This window comes from Xyrauchen texanus, chromosome 15 (genome assembly GCF_025860055.1).
Source record: "Xyrauchen texanus isolate HMW12.3.18 chromosome 15, RBS_HiC_50CHRs, whole genome shotgun sequence".
In the NCBI taxonomy this organism is placed as follows: domain Eukaryota; kingdom Metazoa; phylum Chordata; class Actinopteri; order Cypriniformes; family Catostomidae; genus Xyrauchen; species Xyrauchen texanus.
This window is the reverse complement of record NC_068290.1, coordinates 9,022,191-9,044,061: the sequence shown is the minus strand read 5'-3', so window position 1 is coordinate 9,044,061 and position 21,871 is coordinate 9,022,191. Positions and strand designations below refer to the sequence as shown.

Here is a 21,871-nt window from a genome sequence, read left to right as displayed (position 1 = left end):
CTCAGTGAAGGCTCATTTACAGGTGAGAAAGTACAGACTATCTCAGCTTGTTCAATCCCAGTTCCCATTCAACTAAATCTTCACTTTTTAAGGGCTTCCCTGACGGTGCCAAGAATAATTTGGTGACCATTGTAGAAACACACATCCTGCAGGCCCTGAGAGAAAGTACCATATGACAAAGATACCATTTAAGTTGGTGGGAGATTCTGACTTGAAAAAATGATGTTTCCAACCCATGTTATGCAATTCAGTGAGGCAGGCTCTTCACTAGCAGCAAAAGACATCACCACTATGGGTGAAGTCAGATGGTGAACAGATTTTGGAGGTTGTTGTTGATCAAATGATCATTTGCTTGATTACATCTCTCCACATTTTTATTGTATACCAATACACTGCCAGACAATAATTTGAGCCTCTCTCTTATTACAGAGGACCAGGTGCTGCGCCATGACATCATTAGCACATTTCCACAGCGGTGTCACAGATATTACACCCAAACCCTCCTGTCCTGTGGTTGGACTCCAAATGCGGCATTGGTCCTGCACCCACAAGGTTCAACTCACAGACAGCATGAAGGGGGTGACGCTTAAAGTAGAAAGCATGTTAATAAGTGAGGATCAGATGCTTTGACACCCAGAAACCCCTGTTCAGTTTTCAGACTCCAAATGCACCACAACAGCCCATTTGTGCCATTAGGTGTGAAAAGAAAAATACAATTATTTTAATAAATTTCAGTGAAAATCATTACAGAAATCAAATGGTATCCTAAAATGTTAAAATCAATCTGATAATATAAACATAAAAACTAAGCTTATAATAAAATAATATATTTTATTTCTTATATTTACTGTAATTTATATATATATATATATATATAAAAAAAAATATTAAGACAATTCTAAATAATTACTATATAATAGATTTCGATTATCAAATTGTTTATTCTTTTATACATTTATACATGTTTAAACTTCAGAATTGATTAATAGGTTTATTGACATTTACTGATTTCTCAAATTAATATCAAGAGGCACAAACTTCTCACAGAGAGCAAAGAAACAAAGAATGGCCTTCATCAAATAAAGACTAGCCACTCTTACATGACTGGCCGGGATAAATCTTTTTTTTGTGTGGACTATCAGAATTGTACATACTAAAAACAAATATTCAGCATAAGGTTATGAAATTACAAATCTTTATTTCTAAAAAGGAGATAAACATAAGACCAATAAGTCTATATATAAACATTTAGTGTCATTATAAATTTTTGGCATATGATGCTTGCCTGGCTGGTTTAGTGTTAAAACCTGAATGAAATACAATATATATATATAAAAAAAAAAAAATGTAAAGCATCATCACATTATGATCACACTGGTTAAGAGATGATTCTGGACCAAACATTACAATTTTCCTGGCAATACTCAATCACAATACATATGTGCCCATTTTGCAATCCAAAAATCTTGGCAGTAGCACATTATATTAGACAGAGACACTTAGTGTTTACATTGGTATGTTATGCTGTAAAGCTATTAGAAATTCAGCAATTACAGATTAATTCACAGATCTTAAGGCACCAGGTGTAATGTTTAACAGTGCACTCGCAAATACAATTTTTGCTTCATACGTTTACTTTGTCTGGTGTATTGATTTAATGATCTTATTTTCACAGCCGATCAAACAAATTATGAGCCAGACAGCTAATATAATATGGATTACAACAAAGCACATCCCATCCCATGTCTTATTGGCAAGACCTCTCAATGGAAACTAACCATTCAAACAATTACCATTTATATTTGACAGCAATACAGAGTCTGTAAATACTGTGAGGTACTTGGATCAAAGTAAAATATGAGCGACTTTGAAAATACTGAAACTAATCAGAAAGTGCCGTGTTTAAGCCCATCTCTCCTTTGTGGAACAAACTATATTAAACAGAACATGACTTATATGCAATTGATTTTTGAGTTGTTTAAGGGAGAAGTCCGCTTACCTAACTTACCTTGCATCATTCTGCTTAAAATTGTGTCACTATTTATTGGTCTCCATAATACTGTTTACAACATGACTCCTTACAGTATTAGTGAAATGGTTTGGACATGTCTTTAACATATACGGAGGTTAAACACAAAATGTTTCAATTAATATCTCAAACAACTAGAGATTTTGCCCAAGTTTTTCCTCAGCCTTAAATGCCATGTTTGGTGTGGCATGTTCGGTTTTCTTTGAGATGATAGATGACTCATTAAATGTGACCTGTCATTACATGCGACGAAGCCACGCTCTATAGTAGACACTTTACCATTGTAAAAAAATGGCATGTTATTTCTTAACACAAAAATGATTTATCAGTTGATTGTCAACATCACAGGCATTCCCAAATACATGGAAAGGTTAATATTAAATAACATCTCTCTTTCCACTGCACAAAAAGACGTTTTGGTAAAATATCTTATGAAAGCTTTGTATAAAAATATCCCTCTGATTTTGTAGATTATTTTGTCATTAGTGTTGTTAGCCCGTCGTGGAGAAGGCTTGTTTTCGTAGAGCTTCTAGCATCTCAAAATCTTTGAAAGGCACCAAACGATGATGTCAAACTGTTCTCTTGTTTCAAAGTTACCATCACTGAGCACAAACTGCTTTGTCCAGGCTCACTGAGTGATGCAGTTTTCTCCCATGTCTTGAGCATAACGGTCAGAGATGGTGGTTCTCAGTTCCTCAACTTCTCGTCGTAGCTGCTGAGCTTCTAGTATCTTCATCTGCAGGCCCTCAGGGCTGAGCCAGTCCTCCCACTGCTCTGCTACTGGAGGGGGAGCTGCAGGAGACAAGTTAAAACACATTCAGAGCTGCAACAGTTGACAACGCCCACAACACAGATGATATACAGTACGGTCATTAAACTAGAGTTGTAACAGCACAGAAAACACAGTTTCCATGATAGCAAACTGTCAACATGAGTCTTAATTATTTTAGTTTGGCATCAACGACCACAAAAGAATTACATAGAAACTTGAAGCTTGTTGAAAAATTAACGGAGTATCTCACAAAACCTGTCAAGTCCGGGTCATATTTCACTTCAAAATCCAACATAAAATTAAAGAAATCATATTTTGCTAAAACAAAAAGACTTTTAGGATAATTTAGATATTTGACATTATGAATATTTTTTCACGACAATTAAAATTTTAATTACCGTAATACAAAACAAATCTCATTATTTTAATGAGTAATTTATTTAAAGGTCATTTCACACCAAATCCGAGACACAAGGTATATTCACAGGAGTCCGTAAAAAATGTAACTAAAAACTATTTCAACCCTATAGAGTAGGCAGCGCTGTTCTACTGTATAGGAGTCAAATAGTTTTTGTGTTACATTTTCTGTGAATATACCTTGTGTATATTAGGAATCTGCACCTTCATCTGTTAGAGATCAATACATTGAACACTGATAAGGAATTTATTTACCTAATTTGACATAACTGCTGTTCTTTCAATGGTGTTGATGCATTTTGAGGAGTATATAATCAGTGTTTTTTATGAGAGATGAGTAAACATCCCTGTTGCATATTTATTTGCTCATTTATTTTGCTACGAGTATATTCCAAAAAAGACTCCCAAACCCAACTTATCTTTTTATAATGCCTGGATAATAGGTATATTGATATACAATACACATGGAATAATTTACATTAAGAATAACAAGTAGGCTATACTATAAAATAGGATGCATAATACACGCACGCACATTTTTTACCTTTTGATTTTCAGATTAAATTTGACCAACATGTTTTTAATGAGATTCACCCTATCAGCAGGTGAAGGTAGCAGATTATGCTACAACCAACAATATCTGCATTATGTATTATATATTTGTGGACAGCAGAGGACAAACTCACATGCAATGCCAAGCAGCATGGATAAGTTTGGGTCACTGCCCTGTGCTCGCTGGGTGAGAACGTTGCAGAGGAAGCGGAGGTCACACAGACAGGAGGCCATCTCTCCATACAGCCTCTGGGTGAGCCGGGCACATGCAGGGATCATTGGAGCACTTCTATCAGACAGACCAAGACCACTTGACGACGAGTCACCCTGAAGACGCTCCTGCAGAGTGAGTTTGTGCTCCATCAGCTCCTGGTTCTGCACTGAGAGCTGAAATACAAACAGATACAGATCTCTTTGTGTGCTATAAAACAAAAATGCATGAATGAGCACAATGGTCTTCAAAAGATCCAGCAGGCCAAAACATAAAAGTGTTGCTGTGCAAATAGATTTTTGAACTACTAGCCTCCTTCATAACGGTGCGTAACTGTTGCAGACCCTCCTCTTTCTCTGCAACCTCCTCTCGCAGGGCCAGAATACTGCACTCTTCCTGAGAAAGCTGCTCCTCTAGAGTCTGGCTCGACATATACACACAATATTATTGGTGAAACTAATTTTCAACATGTTCTTTTGAAATAGAAGATAATATGTCATCATACTCTAACGTTCAGAACGCAAAGCTACAAAAACTATTAAATCAGAAAGTCATAGTTGTGATGTCACAACTAAACTCTGCAAAAAATAAACATCCTCTCACTTTCAACTGCTTTTATTTTCAGCAAACTTAACGTGTAAATATTTGTATGAACAAAGATTCAACAACTAAGACATAAACTGAACAAATTTCACGAATTTTAATGTGACTAACAGAAATGGAATAATGTGTCCCTGAATAAATGTCCTACTACATCCTACCTACAGTAACCATCTTAAAGCTGAAAAATGTTATTTCTGTGTGCTGACAAATGGAATTGCACAAATAAACATTGTATTCAAAACGGCTTTCTTAATATGCCCCCCAGATGTGCCGTTACTGGTCCGGGTCTAAACGGGTCTCTCAAAACAAAAAGAGGAATTTCAAAGTGCCACAGAGACAGTGTTTACGGTTTTAAAGAAAATTAACCTCTGAATGGCTTACTTCTAGTTGTCTCCACATATTAAGCTGGGATAGAAGAAATTTTCACAGACATACTTCAGCTTTAAGGCGGTTATTCCTTGCCAGTCATCTCTGGCTTGCTCATTGCATATATCAAGTTACTTTTCTTTGTTAAGATGCTCTGAAAAAACATGTACTGTGAAAAGTGCTATACCACATGAATTGAACTAAATTCAGTCTTTACCCTGATCTGTGAGCCCAGCTGCTCCATTATTCTCAGTTGCTTCTCAATGACCTATAAAAGAAAGATGAATTCAGACTGTACCTTCATATATTAGCACAGAACAAATAAATACTGATCAAGACAAGAAGAATAGTTATGTTTTTGCTCTATTAACAACAAAACCTTTGCTGAATAAAGTATTACTGCAGTTTTTTTTTATCATATCCTCTGAAAATACAGTGAGGGATTAAAACCTTTTTGAGCCGTTGTTGCTCTTCTTTCAAGGTTGTGTTTTCTTCTCGTAGCTTCTCTACATCAAGAGAGGGTAATCTCACCCCATCCTCAAGGCTTTCCTTCACTCTGTTCTGGAGACTAAACAACAGCAAATCAAACAATATTAGGACCAACATCTATATCAACTAAGGTTGTCAAATAAAAAATATCACCTAATTTAAAGGTGTTGTAATCACTATTTTCAATCAAATGTATGCAAAAAAAATAAATAAAAAAAATGTACTGCTTCCTGAATCTTAATTAAATAAGTGTCCTGAGATATCTTACTGGCCTCTGTGACAGCTCTAGATTCTGTAAACAGCAAACAATAATGTGTCTGCAGACCATGATGATTTCTGCCTGTCAATCATCTTGCACGTTCTCGGAGTCTTGTAGATGCAGCTTATTGAGACTTACTGCCATTTTTATACCATGTTGCTCAACAGTCGTCAGATGAGAGCGCTATTTTGCTGCTGTTGTCGTTTCAGACAATAGTTTCAGCTCGTGTCAGTCTAAATAAAGCTCATGGTATCTTTGGAGTGTGGGGTTTTGGAAAAAAGGGGTGTGGCTAATCCAACGGCTCAGTTTGGGGAAATTTTAGAGTGCCTAAAACGGACATTCAAATGCGAAAACTGTGCATTTGAAATGTGGATGTTAGCAAAGCACTAACGCTGTCTTCAGACTGATCACATTCTTTGCAACAGATACAGTTTAACAGAACACAGGTTTCTCGAGGTGCGGTATCTAAAAAACACAGTGATAATGCACGAGACACAAAACAATGACAAAAAGTAGCAAAACAATCATAGACATTCATCTAACTCATGTTTACATAGAAAAACAATTGGTAAACTGGATAGTTGTGAAAAGCGTTCGGTGTCAACAGCACCTAAGGTGGAATCTTGCTCTCTTATCAAATATTCTCAGATTACACAATAGATTTTAAAATATTAAGTCAGGAAAAGGAATTCAATTTGGAAATGTGTCTCAATAATTCCACTGTATGGTCTATACTTGCCGACTTTAAAATGTACATTTATTTCAGATTCAGTCATATTTAAGATAAAAATGTGAATTTAGTTTTTCAGCCCTAATGTGAACTAAAAAAATGTACTAAGCTGCCAGACTAGGCAGGAAGCTGTCTAGAGCCATTATGTAATTTTGTTTAAATGTTTGGGCTTATTTGTTTTCTACTACCTGGTGACTGTTGTAAGTAGTTCTCTCTCCTTGCGTCTTTGTTCTTCCAGTTGGGTCTCTTTATTGCGTACAGCACTGCAGGACTCCGCCAGTTGGACCTCCAGATCTTTGACAGTGGCCTGCAACAGAGATGCCCTCTCCTCCATCTCCTCCAGCTACAACACATTGCAACAGGTGTAATTGTTAGTATACACACATAAGATTGGTGTTCAAAATAGTGGTCGACTGATATGGGTGATGGCAAAATAATACCAATATATTCTGTACTCCAAACAATGTAGTGAATGAGATGTACATAAAATTGCTGAAATAAAATTAACACACTTTCACAACTTTTATCCAAAATTCACTAAAAAACACGCATTCGTGCGTCACACACACACACCTGTTGGTAGGCTTTGGAACGGCTACATGATCAAAATTCACACACTGGTTTTCATGTTTTATGGGGACTTTCCATAGACATAATGGTTTTTATACTGTACAAACTTTATATTATATCCCCTAAACCTAACCCTCACAGAAAACTTTCTGCATTTTCACATTTTCAAAAAACATAATTTAGTATGATGTATAAGCTGTTTTCCTTTTGGGGACCAACTGATTGTCCCCACAACATCAACAATTTCAGGTTTTACTGTCCTTGTGGGACATTTGGCACCCACAACGTAGGGAATACCAGCATACCATTTCTGTATATCTTGTCTATTATTAACCAAATACACAAAAATAGGGATGCAACGATATGATTTTTTTTTTGGCAGATATCGATTTTAACCAAAAACTGTTCGCGAATCGGATACCAATATTTTTGCCACTAATGTTATTTTGTCATCAGATGCACAAAGAGGTACAAAAGCTTTTTATTGTTCTTATAATACATTTCTATTTAAAATTGATTGGATCCATTAAACACAAGACAGGCTAATATATTAAAGAGAGCCAAAATGAAAGATAAATAGAAGTTTTTTTTGTTTGACAAATTCCAAATATCAGCCTATAAAGCTTATTTTGTACATAAACATCTGGTTTTTTTTTTTCAGTTCAAAACAACAGAACTCACATTTGACATGTTTGTACTGTATATGATAGAACATCACAAATTCATATTACGCATATGTTCGGCAATTCCACGGAAATTTCAACCACATCATGAAAAAGTTACGAAATTAACAAAAAATCCTTTCAATTTCTATTGTGTTATAATGGATAATGCAATACAGACTGCTAGAGGGCACCGCTTGCTTACACGATGCGGACTGAATCCCGCTTTTAAGGTTTGTGATCGCACAAGACCATATTGCAATTTCACTCTTATCTCAATCAATCGTGTAGCCTTCATGGATACCATTCCAATGTCTCAGAAGTCAAAACTGGTTTCAAAGCATTTTGGATGGTTTTTCCATGTAACAACGGTTTAGTCATTAATTTGAGAAAGATTCAAACTTAACCCTTCTATATTCTGTGGCCATCATTATTTCTGGATTGTGCATGTGAACTGATAGAGATTTTATAAAGAGTTTTGATAATTAATCATAAATTAACTATCAGTTTTTATGGTGTTGTCATGCTTAAAACCGATTAGACGATGGTTTTAATTTAGTCAATATTTGGCTGATAAATGTCCCTAATTAGAAACAATAACCTCCTGGGGAAAAGGCAGAGGGAGCCTGAGATTTCGTGAGACAACACGGAAAGAGGGACATTCCTCTACTAAGATAACTAATACAATAGGTCTAGATGTATGATCTACGGGTCCTGTGGATATTGAAATGGTATCTGGAAACACAACGAAAGAAAACATCAATCGGAGTTGGCGGACCATCAGTGCTTTACCTTTTTGTGCTGGGCCTGATAGTCTTCCATTGTGGGGAGGTCAGCCAGATATCTCTCAAGCGTCTCAATACGTTGCTGCTTTTCTCTGTTCTGCTCAGACTCCTTCTGGCACTTCTTTTTCAAGCTGTTGATGTGCTTGTCTCGACTGCGGATCTTTATAATAAAGAGCAAATACTACAACATGAGAATTTAAATACAAGATAAAATTTTGGTTTTTAGTGTGCTTTAAAGTCATAATTGCATTATAGATGGGGTACCACACCTTTTGACCATTAAAATTACACCTTGTCTATGCCTGACGTGAGCAACGTCATGGTGTTACATGACTTTTCATGTCATTCATGATAACAGAATTTTTAAAAAAGATTTGAAAAGAGATTGGTATTTGTGAGTGCAATTTCTACTCCATTAATTAGTTTAGAGCAGCGTAGAGCTAGTAAACTTTAATTTAATATAGAAATCTCCATGATTGTTCCTTTTAAAAGGAAGAGAAATCTTCCTGCCCTGGAAAGCATCATTTTAAAATTCCATGATTTTCCATGTTTACCATGACCGTATGAACCTGTATAAAGGACTCATCTAGGGTATGTAGAGGTGGTTCATTTAAGTGAATCAAGCTTCGGATATACTCACCCTCTCCTCTTGTTTCTTGAGCTCCTCTGAGTGTTTTTCACTGCTTTCTTTCAAGATCTCATTCAAACGCTGCATCTCGGCTTCCACAGCACCCAGTCTCCGGTCAGCTTCAAGCTTCTCCTTGGAAAAGCAGTCGTTGCGTTCAGCAAACTGGGCTCGCAAAAAGGCATTTTCCCGCTGGGCTTCCTGTTAAACACACAGAGAAGAGGTTTTGAAAAAGTGTCAACTCAGTTTTGATTCAGAGTACGAAAAAGGTGTATGCTAACCTGTAGTCTCAAAAGACACATGTCTGTGTAAGGGGCTCCATGTCCCATGAGGGCACTGTGCACCTGCAGTTCACTCTCTCGAAGACGTTGCTCCAACAGAGACATTTGCTGTTTCTGCCTGCAATGCACCAGTTACTACATTTATCTCTGAATCAAGCAATTTCAGGCTCTAATGTAAATCATTTTTAAAAAATTCACAATCTTCAGAATTAGATGTTGATCTACACTGAAAGCTTGGCATTACCTTTCAATGATAAATTCTTTGTCTTTCAGCAAGTTTTCATTGGCTTTGATGACAGCATCCCACTTACTGTTTTCTGTGTGAGGAGTTGTTGGATAGAGAGAAGCATATTGTGCACCCCCTCCTGTCATTAACTGCAATAAAGAGAAATTTGCATTTGAAAATGGTATTTCCAAAAATATTTAGGACTACAATGATAACCACAGAAATTTCCACAGATTTCAAAGGGTTGCCATTCACAAAACACAGCAAGACCTTTGCATGTTAATCTATTAACTATCAAATATATAGTTGGCTAATCTGATAATGGTTTTAACAACCAATAAGAGTGTTGTATTCTCAGCTATACCATCAATTCCATATAGTTCCACAGACTTTCTTCATAATCAGCACAGAGTTCAACAATTAAAGATTTCATGAGTGCCTATTGATAACCAAATGGATGTAAATGGGTGTATCCCCTTACAAGTATAAGTTTAAAGATACAATACAATAAAAGTTAAGCTTCATTGACAGCATTTGTGGCATAATATTGATTAACACAACAAATGATTGACTCCTCCCTCCTTTTCTTTAAAACAAGCAGCAGCAAAAATCGAGGTTACTGTGCGATTCCTGGATGGTTTTAAGGTTGAAATGTGAAGTTTATAATTTTATAAAAGCACTTTGATTCTTCTGTTAAAACTCGTGTATTATTTGAGTTGTAAAGTTGTATACATCACTGTTTTTATGGTTGTTTTAGAGTTTATGAAATTGTGTTGTCACAGCAATGAAGTTGTAAAACTGGCTATAACTTTACACAGAAAAGGTTAGCAAGTGATTTTATCACACAAAACGTCTGTAAGCATTAGGGTTGTGCAGATAGACGATGATATCAGGTATCGACGATAGTCAGAGATATCGCCAATAGCTGATGCCTTTGACGATATCATGATGATATTTGGCTTGTTTTTCCAATAATGTATTATTATTATTAGGCTATTATTAATATCATAAAATTAATATTACAATGAATTTGCCCTGCCATATTTTCACATCGACATCACCGCATATAACCGACACTTGCGACACCGACACACACGTCTGAGGATTATAAAAATGAAACATTGAAAATGTTTTAAAAACAGACTACAAAACTACATCCCACATCATAATTAAATTGCAAGGTGATAGACCTATATTCACAAATTATGTCAAGAGTGCTTGTTATCATTCTTATACAGTTTTTGCTTGAGCCATGGTGAAAACGGCATAGTCATTCGTCTGCATTTTGTTTTCTTTGCATAGCACATTAACATAAAATTGTAATGATACTACAAATTATAATACTAATAACACTGCAATAACAAGTTACTGTTATTATTATTATACGATTAAAAATTATATAACCATCCATACCTCTGCAGTGTGGTTCTCCGGGATGAATGTCGTTTCGAGACATTTTGCCTCCAGTTTCCAATCCTCCGAAATATAATGGACTGTCACAGACATGTTTATGTTTGACAACATCTGTGGTCAAAGCGACAAAGTCAGCCGCATTCAAATCTTTAGTTCCCTCATTTTATTGTACAGATCAGGGATAGCAGTGTTGGTGAAGTACTTGCGCCCCGGCAGCTTGTACTGTTTGTCAAAGGTTTGAAGTAGATCTCTAAAACTCAACTGTAAGATAGGAGACCATCTCCTTTGCGATATAATTGGAGACAGCTGCTGTGCACTGGGCCCACATTTCACTGTTTCGTTTGTAAAAGCTCCGATGATAGATGGCTGACTTTGATCTTTGCCGACCACAGCTTTTCTTGGTGCTAAAACCGAAATATTGCCAAATAGGTGACGGGACATTTTCTTTATATTTGTTCGCAAAATGGACAACGATAAATGAGCAAATAAGTACATAATTGCCCCCCCGTGATAATATTGTGTATTGGCGATCTCAAAGGCTGACAATAGGACGATCTGACAATGAAGAAGATCGCACAACACTAGTAAGCATGTATAATGTTTACATCTCGTTGCTATACTTTTGAAACTGAGTATTTTAACATTTAAAGTTTGGCCCACTTAATTTCCATTGTAAGTGCTTCACTGCAACCCAGATTTTAACATTTTATTTATTTAATTTTTAAAGGAGTAACAAGTCAAAAATAATTTTTGTAGTAATCAACTTTACACCACAAATTCTGTCGACTGAGCTTAAAGGTGCTGCCAGCAATTTTAGCCGCCCGGGAAATCCCAAGAGGCTAAGCCGTTGAATTAAACATGCCCAATTTTTCCAAAACAACGCCCTCCAAAGATAGCATTGAGACCATCACCACAGTGTCTTCTCCTAGTTGTCAAACACAACAGTAGCAAAATAGCACCTGACAACAGTTATGAATATGAAATTAAACCTGAAAGATCCACTTCAAATACAACACTATGTGCAAAATGATTGACAGGCAAAAATCACATCAAATTCTTCTGATTGGCTGATCAAAGAATGCATCAGTGTTCAATTTTCTGTTTACAGAGTCTACTGCTGTTATAGAGACCCATGAGATATCACAGGACAATTATTTTGGTGATATCTTTCAGGAAGGAACATTTTCTGCATTCCATAAAAATAAAAAAAAGCTTACAACACATTTAACTAGAATTAAACCTAGAATACTCCTTTAAATGATACATAGCTGTTCCAATTTCCTTTCATGTAAGCAGCAGGACTCTAACCTGCATTTGTTCCACCTGCAGCCGCAGACTCTCAAGTTTCTGCTTCTGCTGCTGCCAGCTGGCCAGTTCACTACAGCGTTCCTGCAGTAAGGGATCATAAGCTCCAGTGTTGGACTGGTCCCTCAAGAGAGCCTGAGTGTGCAGGCCCTGAGGTACAGAAAACATCCTGGCACCAGACCCTGAATGAACGTTCCTTTGGCCATAGGTGTCTGCTGCACAGGCAAGAGCTGCCCTGGTCTCTGGTAATACTTTATAGGTCTGTTCAAGCAAGCCAGTATTTTCCGCAAGCCCGGTCATTTGCAGCTGTTGCCGCACATCCAGGCAAAGGCCCCCGAGCAGAGCAGACTGATTAAGTGTGGGCTCCATTGCGGGTACATCAAACTTCTGGTATTCATCAAGTCTTGTTTGATCTCCAGAGGGGAAAAGCGAGTGGTCGAGTCCATTTACTAGACTGCGATATCTGCTCAGACAATCCGGTTTGACTGAAGTTGCATCTAAATTTCCTTCATGTGGAACGTCCAGGTTGGGCGAGGACACAGATTTGGGGAGGGATGACTTGGAGCTGGATGAGCTAGAGGACGCCCGGGTCTCATCAGCGGCATGTGGCTTAGGCTTGGAGGCCAGAGCTCCAGCCGTGGAGGGCATGACATGTGCGGTGGGGATGGGGATCTGACTGCGAATTGGCTGGAAGGATGGGCTGCTGCCAACGCTGCAGAAATCTAGAACGGAAACAGAGTGAGACATTTTAGCGCATGTCTTAAAGGAACTGTGAGATCCAATGCCAGTTTGGCAGTTTTTTAACATAATAATAACAAAAAGCGGTCTTAAAGGATTTTTTTCCCAACATAGTATCTAGTATTATATTTTGAGTGACAGTTGCATATTTTAAACATTTATTTTTGGTTCAGTCATCTTGGCTTACATCGTTTTTAACACCATGCCAGCTTCTATGCCTATTTTCATGGGAAAAATCAATGTTAAAACATTAAATAAACAGGTAAAACAACTTGGATAAAATCCTATACACTTTATATTAATAAAAAAAGGGTGTCAAAAGAATAAAACAACTTTCTCAGAAGACTAGAAATACCACAGTCCAAATGTAATAGGTTTATGGCTTCCCATATAAGCTAAATATATGAGTGTTTTCCATGTTCGTTTTTAAAAACTGAGGGGAATTACTGAGTTTAAATTATTGTCCGTGGTAATCGAAAGAATGCCACTGATATGCTGATCCATTAGACATTAAATTCATTAAGTATGAAAATAACCTGGAAAACTTTAGACTAATTTAAAAATCAAGTAGTCAAAAATACACAGTGACGTCAAAAAACTTTCCCTTCTCAATTTTATAATGCTGTTATTCCTAAATTCTAACCACACTCTATAAGACATTGTAAAATCTATTTTGGCATCAAGCTGAATAAAAAGTATCAGAAATATTGCACACATTACTCACCTTGCTAGCAGTAAAAGAGATACCTACAAATGAAAACATTTTCATCCACCAAAGAAAGGTGAGCCATTTATCCCTTTATGCTAACTCCAACGTTCTTCCACTGCATCTCTTGAGATTCACTAAATGTTTTGAGCAAACTGTCGGCCTGCAATTGAACTTAAACACACCAACTATGTCTGGCAGAACACAGTCCTTTCAGAAAACTAACATCAAGGTGAGTCTACCTGCTTTGAGAGTTTGTTTTCTCTCTAATGGCTCTGTTAACCCAGGAACGCGCATACACAGAAAGGTTAGCAGTATTTATAGATCACTCTCATGTTACACTGTGAGGTATCTATGTGTGGGCCTCCTACTTTACACATGCAGCTCACCTCTTTATCTCACACACACACGTAATCCATCTGAAGAGCCTTTAAACTGGTTTCCCAATACAACAATTAAATTAGCACACACAAATCAAGTGGCAATTTCAAGAGGAAGGGTCTGACAATGTGCCCTGAGGGTGCTCGGTTTTAATTATCTACAGTACTGTAGACAGGTTTAAACAATTCCTTAGCCAACCAAAGATTATTGGAGTTACAAGAAACACACAGAACAAAACCCAGCCATCACCATCTCAACATCAAGACCACAGATATCCAGCTACATATTTATAACCCCTGAAATGTTCTCCAACACTGCCAAGAAGTTTAGTGTTGCAACTAATTTGGATGTTTAAAATCAAATAAAACCAGACTCTTGTTAGCATGAGTCTGATGTAGTTTCACCAGTTTAGCAAAAGTAATAGTTGCTAGGCACCACATTCTGGTAGAAAACTCAACAGATATAGCTCTTAGTAATTACTGTTACCATGGGCACTTATTCTCGGAGTACAAAAAAACAACAACAGTGGTCAACTGATATGGGTTTTCAATGGTTAAAGCTAATACCTAGAGAGCCATCATCTAGAGAGCAGGGTGGAAAATGGACACTAAATATACAGTATATAATCAAATATATATTATAACAAATGAGACACAAATTTGCATTAAAAAACAACAACAACAAAAAAGTATATTCTAGGTCTGCAACCCAATCAGAGTCTGATGTGTCAGTTTTTCCAAGCATAGGGCAAATAAGGGGCTGTTCACATGCGTTTCGTATTTCTATATAAATGCACTGGACGGACTTCCGCATCTTGTCTTTGTTTAGCGGACAGGACCACAGCATTTTTAGACACCGTGTCAAGCTAAAAAGAATGTCAAAACCAGTTTTCAGCTAATGAACCTGCATCAGTTTGGAGACGTCTAAAAGACTTTACTAACTTCAAGACACAATCCCCCAACACTGTAGGAAAAACAGAAACTGGTTGACTTGAATGTGCTTTACTGTAGATTTGAAAGGCCCAGTCTCACACCCCACATCCACTCTGACCTTCATTGCACACAAACATCAACACCTCCTGCAACCCCTCTCCTCCCCCTCCTGCTACTCAACCTGCACTTAAGATCTGTGAAGTGGAGGTGTGCCGTGTCTTCCGGAAAAAATAGACAAGGAAAGCACAGGGCCCAGACGGTGTTTCACACAGTTGTCTAAAATCCTGTGCCGACCAGCTGGCCCCCATTTTCACACAGATCTTCAATAGATCACTGAAGCAGTGTGACGTTCCCTGCTGCTTCAAATGCTCCACAATCATTCCGGTCACAAAAAAAAAACAAAATCAAAGGACTTAATGACTACAGATCTGTCGCTCTGACGTCTGTGGTCATGAAGTCATTTGAGAGACTGGTGTTGGCTCACCTGAAGGACATGTCAAGTAATTTGTATTGGTATAGCACTTTACACAACACACATTGTTTCAAAGCAGCTTTAAAGAAAATCATGCATTAACAGAAAATGAAACTGTAATATCTATAAAGTCTAAGTCAACATTGTGTAGTTTGATAAAATACGATTGTCGGCTGATTAATCTGACTGGGCAACTAATTTGTGGATCACTATTAAGCAACAAACCATAACAGATCAAATAGCTTTAACACAAGGACATCAACATAAGTTATATGTTGGCAAATTGAACATAGCAATGTTTTTGAACTCACCACACATTTAATACAGATCTTACTCCCCTAGTAACAGATATACTCTAGCTCTCGAGTACAGCTAATCTCTGTGTAATACAATATTTAAAACAGCAGAGAAGAGGAAACAAGACCAGCATCAGACTTTCCATTCAGCACTCCAGGTCAGGCCCTCCTAATGAGACCTCCCATCAGTGGAAGAGCAACACCGCCTGGAGGAATTTAAGGCATGGAGTATAATATCCTACTCCAAATATCATAGGAGTCCCAGAACTATGACCAAACTCTATTGGTATAAATACAACAGCTTAGTCTATTAACAACCAGCAGGAGGTTACTCTCTATTGTGCATATAAAAAAAAGGATTCTCCCTGCTGTTTGATTTGTCAAAGTCAAAACCTGGCCATAAAGTAGTAGAATTTCTTCTTTCTACCTATGATGTAGGAAATGTAATTTCTACGTACTTGGGTTAAAGGCTGATACATGCATAGAATTTTCAGCTACACAGATTGGTCTATTGGTTGAAAAACTTAAAAATGGAGGAAGCTCTCACTTTGGAAGTTTTGCATCAATTAAAGTTTAAATTAATGTAAACATCAATGAAGTGACGCTTCAGGGTTTGCAAAGTTACTGGAGACTGTATATTTTATCATTTTGAAAATTTGTATTATTTATAATTAATTTTTTTTTATTCCAAACAGAAGCCCTGGAGTGTGACATCAGGTCCATTCTGATTCGCCTACTTTCATTGCAGGGTCAAATATAATATTGCATTCTTAAAATCTAGTATTCCTTTTGCCCTTCTTGAAAACATTTCATATTCCAATGTGAAATATTAATTTCAGTTTATTTTACAAATAACAACAATACTGTTAACTTAAAGGAACTGATGATGTCTTGCCCATGAATTCAGGTCTGTTATACAACAGAGCTATAAAGACAAGCAAATGGGCATGGAAATATCTGAATGCTAGCAAAGTTCTCACCTTCTGTGTTGTCAGAGGCCCCTAGCCCCATGTTCCCATTTTCTCCAGTGCCGGACCGCCATCCTAAACGGCTCTGGAACTTTTCAGACACAGCAGGTGTCAGCCACTCAGTGTCGGAGTGCCCCGCTGAAAAATATAAATAACACAGTTTGTGACAATCTATTATTGTTCATGTTTGTTATGATGTACATAACAGATGTTACTCCTCTATTGGACATGTACCTGAAAGTTTGGGGTTCTGGTATTTCTGTGTCATTCCTATGGCAGTCAACTGTGGAAATAAAAATAAAACATGCAACACTGTTAAAACACAACAGTTCTTGGAGTCAGACAACATATGAGAAGTGAAGGATGCATTATGCCCATTAACAAGGTTATAAATTATTTTCTTTTAAAGCAGCAATTTTGAGATATATATATATATATATATATATATATATATATATATATATATATATATATATACTCCGATCAGCCACTACATTAAAACCACCTGCCTAATATTGTGTAGGTCCCCCTCTTGCCACCAAAACGGGCATCTCAGAATAGCTTTCTGAGATTATATTCTTCTCACCACAATTGTACAGAGCAGTTATCGGAGTTACTGTAGACTTTGTCAGTTCAAACCATTCTGGCCATTCTCTTTTGACCCCTCTTATCAACAATTCATCAGCATAACTGCCCCTCACTGGATCGTTTTTATTTTCGGCACCATCAGACTAAATTCTAAAGACTGTTGTGTGTGAAAATCCCAGGAGATCAGCAGTTACAGAAATACTCAAACCAGTCTGTCTGGGACCAACAATCATCCATGCGAATATCTAATTAGCCAATTGTGTGGCAGCAGTGCATAAAATTAGCAGATACAGGTCAGGAGCTTCAGTTAATGTTCACATCAACCATCGGAATGGGGAAAAAATGTGATCTCAGTGATTTGGACCATGGCATGATTGTTGGTGCCAGGTGGGCTGGTTTGAGTATTTTTGTTTTATTCTAAAGTACTGACAACATTTCTCCCAAATTCAAAAATAAAACTATTGTCATTTAGAGCATTAATTTGCAGAAAATGGCAACTGGTCAAGATAACAACGATGCAGTGTTTTCAGACCTCGAATAATGCAAAGAAGTTCAGATTCACTTTTAAAAAACACAATACTAATGTTTTAACTTAGGAATATTTGGTGGAATAACTGTGATTTTCAAATCACAACTTGCATGCGTCTTGGCATGTTCTCATCAGTCTTTCACATCGCTGTTGGGTGACTTCATGCCAATACTGATGCAAAAATCAAGCAAATCGTCTTTGATGGCTTGTGACCATTCATCTTCCATTTGATCAAATTCCATCCAGAGGTTTTCAATGGGATTCAGGTCTGAAGATTGGGCTGGCCATGACAGGGTCTTGATTGAATGTGTGCGTGTGTGTATATATATATATATATTACTCCAATTAACCGTTGAACACATACCTCGGGTCTTTAGATCAGTGTTTCCCAACCACTGTGCCGCAGCACACTAGTGTGCCATGAAAGATTGTCATGTGTGCCTTGGAAAATTATCAACATAATTAAATGCATGAAAAAATTATAATTTCGGGGATCCAAACTCATCACCTTTTGGAGACATTTGGGTTTGCGAACCAAACATTACAAGTAAACATACTAGTAAGATGGACAGAAAACCTGGACAAGTTTTTAAAGAGGAAAAATACTGACGATGGTTAGGCTATGTGGGATAGTGGTGTGCCGTATAATTTTTTTCGTCGTATAAAGTGAGCTGTGGCAGGAAAAAAGGTTGGGAAACACAGCTTCAGATGTGTTTGACAGCCAGTTGTGTCTCATAAACTTTCAGTGTGAAAGTAATTAATCCTGTTGTAGATTTATCATGATTTATTGAATTTTCTCATTGATATATGTAAAATAAAAATACATTCTATTTTATTATTTTCTAATTGTCTTGAAAATGTTTTGAAACTTCTGCACTATCTGGGCATTGTTTATAGATATACGTGCCAGGTCTCAAGACCCTACTATGTAAGAGTGTTTGGTGAAATTTCCAATGCATTTAAAGGTTAAAAAGAGCAGATTTAAATATAGCCAAAACAGCTAAAATCAAATGTCCAGAAGCATTCACATAATTTCCTAAATATGTATAAATATATAAAAACATTTCATATCATATGTTTGCAAGACATTTCATTTGCAAAAAAATTCACATTATATATATTTTTTTATTCGAAACTTATAGTTGGATTTGCCACATGTAACCATGTTTTTGCCAATCGGGGACATTCAAAGCTATTTTACCCATGTAATCCAGTGCAAAAGCCCACCTGGATACAAAACCCATTTCATTTTCTTAGTCAGCACGCATAATCATAAAAAAAACAATAAAACGTGGACACGTTCAAAATGTTATAAAAAGTTACGAACAGGACAAAAAGACAAATTATGCTTCTAAAGGTTTTGCGAACAAGCTCCACAAAGAGCGATACAAATAACCAAAGAGAAAACAAACTCACTAGCACAGATAGCAAAGTAAGCTAACGTAGTTTTTAACACGATTTAAAAAAACAACTCACTTACCTCAACTCAAGAGCTGTAGGGTTATTTGCTCAAGATAACAATGACGAGAATACAGCACAGCCGGAGGGACATTTATGTGCTGCATTACATGAGAGACGCTTATTTGATGATGCTAATGTCAACAACAAAGACACATAACAACCACATACAGTAACCCCGAGCTTCAAATACCCGCGGTGGAACGACTGAAGCTCGAGTTTTTCCAACCGTTTTTTTTAGTTCTTCTTCTCCGCTTGTCCTGCGTGCCACGTTATGTAAGCACGCGCCCTCTGCAGCACGCTAGTTGGTAAACAACTTGCAAAAGGAGCTTAAAGCTGCAGTCGCACAGACCGGTCTAATGCGCGAGCAGACAGGTCTCTGGTGTGAGCAGGCCCTTATCCTACATATCTATTTATAAAAAGCAATAAAATGGCTCACACAAGGCCCATAGCACCACAGATTGAATGCAATTTCGGCCAGTTAAAACAGCTAGTCTGTAAGTCATATATTGCACACGAAATATGTGTTAATTATGGTGTTGTTTTGTATTTTTACCCTCTGTATTTTTATGTATATTGTATATTTCACATAAAAAAAAAATTAATAGTATGCACTATTCCGTCTAGAGTTAGCAGCCAGTGTTTCATTCTAAACATTGCAGTTATCATTACATGAAGGGGCCATCGAACTTAAGAGCTGGTTCACACCAAACACGTTTTTGCATCCAACCATGCTGTTTTTCAACCGTTTTTCTATTTCAACATGCACTACACAGACGTCTTTAAACGTTGCATAGACAGGAGCATCACGTTTTTTACCCTCATGCCATCCCAGATGTATGACTTTCTTTCTTCTGCTGAACACAAAAATTTATTTAGAAGAATATTTTTACCCTGTGGGTCCTTACAATGCAAGTGAATGGGCACCAAACATTTGAAGCTCCACAAACCGTATAAAGGCAGCATAAAAGTACTCCAGTGGTTAAAGCGGTTCAGAAGCAATATTATAGATGTGGGTGATAAGAAAATCAATATTTAAGTACTTTTTTAATATAAATTCTCCTCCATGCCCAGTAGGTGGTGAAATGCACGTAGAACGTGAATCACCAAAAACACCAAAAATAAATAAGAAAGTGATAATGGAGACTGATAGTAAAAAAGGACTTGAATATTGAGATTCGGATCAAAGAACAAGTTTCAACTCAGCAGTATAATCTGACAACTTTGGTATAATAAATTGTGCATTAGCTCAGATCACACTAAAAAATGAATTTTCATGCTGGTCCAGCTAATGAGTATGTGCGTTCTCTAGTTGATTGACAGGCTATGCCTGTATCTATTAGGTGATAACAATGATTGGCTCTTTTACCTGTAAGGTGGGACTTCCTTTTCTACATCTGCCATATTGCATTTTCCAATTTCTCTCATTTATTTTAATACAAGTGTTTCTTCTCAAGAAAAATAGTCTCTGTACACAAGAGCAGCTAATTTAGAAAGATATAGCTGCAGGCAGTGCTTCAAAAAGGGGCAGGAGTTCCAAACTGCCATTAAAGGTTCTGTATACGGAGCCCCTTACTAACCTTAAAGGTGAGTGGAAGTGACATCCCCTTTTGAAGTTGGTGCAACCCCCTTTTGGAGTAGCCACGCTCCTTCTGGTATAACCCGCCCTCTTTTTGAGATTTCACCTCCATGGAACTTGAGTTTTTTCCCCAAACCACATGAATAAACCACGCCCCGCAGTCATGACTAAACCCTCAAAAACGTTCTCATTGGTCATCTCAATTATGCAGTCACTTGTGATTAGTTCAGGCTCCAGAAAGATTGTGAATGAGTCCGATGCTGACCAATGGTAAGATATGCCTGGGCGCAGTTTTCAATAAGGGTGTGGTTTGCGCTCAAGTGGTTTGGGGTGAATAAAATTGTGTGCGGCCTACAGTAGCAGTGCTATCTTTGATTTCTGACAGGAATGACAACGAGACTGTGAGAATAGACGTACAATCTCTTCAATGGGCCGTACTGCAGTTTAAAGTGTTTTAGGATCGTTCTGCAGAAAAAATATTGAAAAAACATCTTTCCAAGAGCATTCAGTGTTTTGTTCTCGTTTACTATTTTATCTTGCACAGGGCGTGCAGTCATAAATAAGGAGACGTACAGCGAGTACCGAACAAACTTGGAACCTTTATTCGTTCACCTGCCTCAATCTTTTACATGTGCTCCAATACCCAAAATCACCAGCAACCCGTCCCTGGCACCGTAAAACAGTGTCGCAAATATTCAGTGCTTACCAGAATATAACATTCAGTTGACAAAAAAATTAAATAATAAACTCTAGGCAATATGAGTTGTGGAAAATCAGATGTGATTTAGGTACAGCTTTGTACCATGCATGCCATTGAAGAGGCGGTATGGCTAATTCTCACAGCCATGCTGTCATGCCCCATAAAAATATACACGTCGCTGCTGATTGGTTAACACCTCTGACACACCCAGCAAACGAGAGAACACGTA

At 37.3% G+C, this 21,871-nt stretch overlaps 1 protein-coding gene across 1 annotated transcript; it reads right to left on the bottom strand.

Annotated features, from left to right (window-relative positions):
* Positions 1–967: 967 nt before the first annotated feature.
* On the bottom strand, positions 968–19,612 carry cep85 (centrosomal protein 85). Its single transcript, XM_052143531.1, has 14 exons — positions 19,386–19,612; positions 17,023–17,071; positions 16,801–16,926; positions 12,299–13,017; positions 9,596–9,726; positions 9,352–9,469; positions 9,086–9,271; positions 8,453–8,605; positions 6,617–6,771; positions 5,401–5,518; positions 5,168–5,218; positions 4,294–4,401; positions 3,905–4,157; positions 968–2,821 (listed from the first exon to the last, which is right to left on the bottom strand). The coding sequence occupies exons 2-14, from the start codon at positions 17,054–17,056 to the stop codon at positions 2,658–2,660; spliced, it is 2,316 nt and encodes a 771-aa protein (XP_051999491.1). The 5' UTR covers positions 17,057–17,071; positions 19,386–19,612; the 3' UTR covers positions 968–2,657.
* Positions 19,613–21,871: the final 2,259 nt, after the last annotated feature.

Excerpts from the sequence above, each read along its gene's own strand:
- cep85 (XM_052143531.1), bottom strand. The coding sequence starts at position 17,056 with ATGACACAGAAATACCAGAACCCCAAACTTTCAG. Across the intron at positions 9,727-12,298 it reads TGCAGGTGGAACAAATGCAG|TTAATGACAGGAGGGGGTGC; the intron begins GTTAGAGTCCTG and ends TCTTTATTGCAG. Across the intron at positions 8,606-9,085 it reads TCAAGAAACAAGAGGAGAGG|ATCCGCAGTCGAGACAAGCA; the intron begins GTGAGTATATCC and ends TTTATTATAAAG.